The 5,000-nt window shown below is 43.0% G+C and overlaps 1 protein-coding gene across 7 annotated transcripts in view; it reads right to left on the reverse strand.

Annotated features, from left to right (window-relative positions):
- Positions 1 to 5,000, reverse strand: part of LOC112240112 (cell migration-inducing and hyaluronan-binding protein) — a 177,981-nt gene that overhangs the window by 60,808 nt on the left and 112,173 nt on the right. For all 7 annotated transcript variants that reach the window (XM_042319001.1, XM_042319003.1, XM_042319004.1 and 4 more), the window contains 2 exons: positions 475 to 545; positions 123 to 218 (listed from right to left, as the gene is read on the reverse strand). In XM_042319001.1, the coding sequence (XP_042174935.1) occupies positions 123 to 218; positions 475 to 545 (167 nt within the window). The remainder of the gene's footprint in view (positions 1 to 122; positions 219 to 474; positions 546 to 5,000) is intronic.

Here is a 5,000-nt window from a genome sequence, read left to right on the forward strand (position 1 = left end):
AGAATTCACAGCATGGAATACCTACCCCCCCCCTCTCTGTTGAGCTGAATTTAAATCAAAGGCTTTCAAACAGTGATGACATGCCCCCGACGGCCAGTCAGAAGTGTGTGTGTGTGTGTTACCTTGCACCCATTGGCTGGAGGTGGTGATGGTGAAGTGCTCTCCGTATTCTGACTGGAACATGCGTGAACTACGAGCCTCCGAGGAGGCTTTGGTCCCTGTTCTCACACACACACACACACACACACACACAAAAGAAAGTAAGAGAGAGAGAGAGGGGAGATATATTCTAGAAAATAAGAGAGAGAGAGAGAAAGGGGAGAGATACTCTAGAAAGTAAGAAATTGAGAGAAGTGAAGGGAGAGAGGGAGGTGGGTGAAAGGGAGAGAAAGAGATATTGTGAGGGAGAGGTTGAGGGAAAGATAAGGAGAGAAGAGGGTAGAGAAAGGAGAGAGAGATGAGAGAGAGGTTCACCTTGATAGATAGCATGATCCTCCACTGCAGAGGACGAGTTGCCTTTCAACGCAATGAAACTCCAGGGATGACTGAGGAGAGATGGATGGAGGGAGGGAGAGAAGAGGTGGAGAGACAGAAAGTGGAGAGGGGGGGAGAAATAGGGAGATTGAAAGTGTGAGGATGCAAGAGGACAAGGATAGATGGAAAGTAAAGAAAAATATGGAGGAGAGGGGAGAGAGATATTGACATTAGACGCACACACAGACACACACACACACACACTTCCAGCTAGCCCTGGTAATGATGTTGACATAAGGAGTGACGGGCTGTCGGAAAAACCCAGAGGCAGGATGGGTAATTACAGTAGCAATCCCATCATGCCTCACTCTTGTGAGGACACAGTGACACGAGTGTCAGGGGAGAGATGTTTGTGTGTGCGTGTGGCGTGCTAGGTGTCTGAAGAGAGTCTGTGTGATATTCACACCAGGACATTCCATCTACATTATGCATTAGGATTCCACCAGGAACAGTCAGAGAACTGACATTAGAACAAAAGTCATTGTCAACGTTCTAGCTGGTCATTTAGAAAAAAAGGAAAATTAGTCCGTTCCCAGCCACTGAAACAAACTGAGTGACTTGGTGTACAGACAGAAGAGGAGAGGGCCAACCACCGAGCCTTGGGGGACATAAGTAGTGAGCAGTTCCCAGCCACTGAAACAAACTGAGTGACTTGGTGTATAGAGAGAAGAGGAGAGGGCCTACCACCGAGCCTTGGGGGACATCAGTAGTGAGCAGTTCCATTTTGCTGTCTTGTAGCTTTGCTACCTATAATGCATGTGTCGGACATGGGGATGTGTGAAACTTATTCCTTAGCCTGAAGAGGTCCCGAGTTTGTACCAGGTATGGGCCGAATCAGGAGGAAGAACTCGCTAATCAAGCAGCGTGACGTCCTTTACACTAGCTAGCCATCATGCTCTCATTTAACAGCAACGTTACCCGGAGACAAGCAAAATGATGTGACGTTTTATATAGATCAGCATGCCAGATATATCTCTAAAGGTGTCTAAAATAAGACATTATATCAACAACTATAGGCTTTCATGACATGTAAGGGCACACACACACACACACACACACCATCCCCCACTCAAAAATACCACTGTGACTTTGGTAAACATATGTAAATTGCATTCATGGAGGATGGATTGCTGAGATCTTCTTGTTGCCAAAATGATTGCCTTATTAAAATGTTCTCTGGCACACCGCAAATAATACATTCCTTATTCTGCTTTAACACTGTTTGGCACAAGTGTCAGGAAGGATAGGCGACAAGAGACTAAGTACATTCTCCTCCTTCATCGGTCTTTCTCTCTCTCTTCTCATCTGAGGACGTGGTGTGGAGATGTTTCTGTGGGATACTTGTAAACTTTGGTTCTCTGGATGTTGGAGAAAATTAGCTGTGACTTACTCGACAACAGTAGACAAACACACACACACACACACACACACACACACACTGACACTGACACACACACACTTTTATAATTTGGACACTAACAGGGTTACTGCACTGGCGTTGCTGCCAAGCTTCCCATTCTCTGTGGTATTAAACTCATGTTGCCTTGCGGGCTGTATTCAGTCTTCGCATGCATTATATTTCCTCACCATCAAAATGTGCAAAAAAAGTCCTCTATCCATTGCTTTGGAATTGTTTATGTTCCCTGACTGTCTAGCTTTCATTTGGATGACTGTTATCAAGCTGGACAGTGTGAAGAGACTATAGTTGACTGTTATCAAGCTGGACAGTGTGAAGAGACTATAGATGACTGTTATCAAGCTGGACAGTGTGAAGAGACTATAGATGACTGTTATCAAGCTGGACAGTGTGAAGAGACTATAGATGACTGTTATCAAGCTGGACAGTGTGAAGAGACTATAGATGACTGTTATCAAGCTGGACAGTGTGAAGAGACTATAGATGACTGTTATCAAGCTGGACAGTGTGAAGAGACTATAGATGACTGTTATCAAGCTGGACAGAGTGAAGAGACTATAGATACTGTTATCAAGCTGGACAGAGTGAAGAGACTATAGATGACTGTTATCAAGCTGGACAGAGTGAAGAGACTATAGATGACTGTTATCAAGCTGGACAGAGTGTAGAGACTATAGATGACTGTTATCAAGCTGGACAGAGTGAAGAGACTATAGATGACTGTTATCAAGCTGGACAGAGTGAAGAGACTATAGATGACTGTTATCAAGCTGGACAGAGTGAAGAGACTATAGATGACTGTTATCAAGCTGGACAGAGTGAAGAGACTATAGATGACTGTTAGGACAGAGTGAAGAGACTATAGATGACTGTTATCAAGCTGGACAGAGTGAAGAGACTATAGATGACTGTTATCAAGCTGGACAGAGTGAAGAGACTATAGATGACTGTTATCAAGCTGGACAGAGTGAAGAGACTATAGATGACTGTTATCAAGCTGGACAGAGTGAAGAGACTATAGATGACTGTTATCAAGCTGGACAGAGTGAAGAGACTATAGATGACTGTTATCAAGCTGGACAGAGTGAAGAGACTATAGATGACTGTTATCAAGCTGGACAGAGTGAAGAGACTATAGATGACTGTTATCAAGCTGGACAGAGTGAAGAGACTATAGATGACTGTTATCAAGCTGGACAGAGTGAAGAGACTATAGATGACTGTTATCAAGCTGGACAGAGTGAAGAGACTATAGATGACTGTTATCAAGCTGGACAGAGTGAAGAGACTATAGATGACTGTTATCAAGCTGGACAGAGTGAAGAGACTATAGATGACTGTTATCAAGCTGGACAGAGTGAAGAGACTATAGATGACTGTTATCAAGCTGGACAGAGTGAAGAGACTATAGATGACTGTTATCAAGCTGGACAGAGTGAAGAGACTATATATGACTGTTATCAAGCTGGACAGAGTGAAGAGACTATAGATGACTGTTATCAAGCTGGACAGTGTGAAGAGACTATAGATGACTGTTATCAAGCTGGACAGTGTGAAGAGACTATAGATGACTGTTATCAAGATGGACAGAGTGAAGAGACTATAGATGACTGTTATCAAGCTGGACAGAGTGAAGAGACTATAGATGACTGTTATCAAGCTGGACAGAGTGAAGAGACTATATATGACTGTTATCAAGCTGGACAGAGTGAAGAGACTATAGATGACTGTTATCAAGCTGGACAGAGTGAAGAGACTATAGATGACTGTTATCAAGCTGGACAGAGTGAAGAGACTATAGATGACTGTTATCAAGCTGGACAGAGTGAAGAGACTATAGATGACTATTATCAAGCTGGACAGAGTGAAGAGACTATAGATGACTATTATCAAGCTGGACAGAGTGAGGAGACAATAGATGTAGGTCATTTCTACACATTTTGCATTTATTTTTGTAATTTCATTGTTGATTAAGGTTATTTCCCTAAACCACCCGCAGAATGGATTTAATGGGTGTGTTTGACACACCTGCTCTAAGCCATGGTAAACCCTCCTGACAACACATGTGCACGTACGCATGTACGGACACACACACACACACACACACACTGATTCTTCTAACCTCATTCTGACAGCCATTGTCGGACATTCCAACATACTGGTGGTTGAGTTGAGTTCTACTGTATGGAAGGAATGCAATAAGCTGGACAGTGTGAAGAGACTATAGATGACTGTTACAGTGCCTTGCAAAAGTATTCGGCCCCCTTGAACTTTGCGACCTTTTGCCACATTTCAGGCTTCAAACATAAAGATATAAAACTGTATTTTTTGTGAAGAATCAACAACAAGTGGGACACAATCATGAAGTGGAATGACATTTATTGGATATTTCAAACTTTTTAACAAATCAAAAACTGAAAAATTGGGTGTGCAAAATTATTCAGCCCCTTTACTTTCAGTGCAGCAAACTCTCTCCAGAAGTTCAGTGAGGATCTCTGAATGATCCAATGTTGACCTAAATGACTAATGATGATAAATACAATCCACCTGTGTGTAATCAAGTCTCTGCATAAATGCACCTGCACTGTGATAGTCTCAGAGGTCCGTTAAAAGCACAGAGAGCATCATGAAGAACAAGGAACACACCAGGCAGGTCCGAGATACTGTTGTGAAGAAGTTTAAAGCCGGATTTGGATACAAAAAGATTTCCCAAGCTTTAAACATCCCAAGGAGCACTGTGCAAGCGATAATATTGAAATGGAAGGAGTTTCAGACCACTGCAAATCTACCAAGACCTGGCCGTCCCTCTAAACTTTCAGCTCATACAAAGAGAAGACTGATCAGAGATGCAGCCAAGAGGCCCATGATCACTCTGGATGAACTGCAGAGATCTACAGCTGAGGTGGGAGACTCTGTCCATAGGACAACAATCAGTCGTATATTGCACAAATCTGGCCTTTATGGAAGAGTGGCAAGAAGAAAGCCATTTCTTAAAGATATCCATAAAAAGTGTCGTTTAAAGTTTGCCACAAGCCACCTGGGAGACACA

Source organism: Oncorhynchus tshawytscha, unplaced genomic scaffold (genome assembly GCF_018296145.1).
Source record: "Oncorhynchus tshawytscha isolate Ot180627B unplaced genomic scaffold, Otsh_v2.0 Un_scaffold_7041_pilon_pilon, whole genome shotgun sequence".
Lineage (NCBI taxonomy): Eukaryota > Metazoa > Chordata > Actinopteri > Salmoniformes > Salmonidae > Oncorhynchus > Oncorhynchus tshawytscha.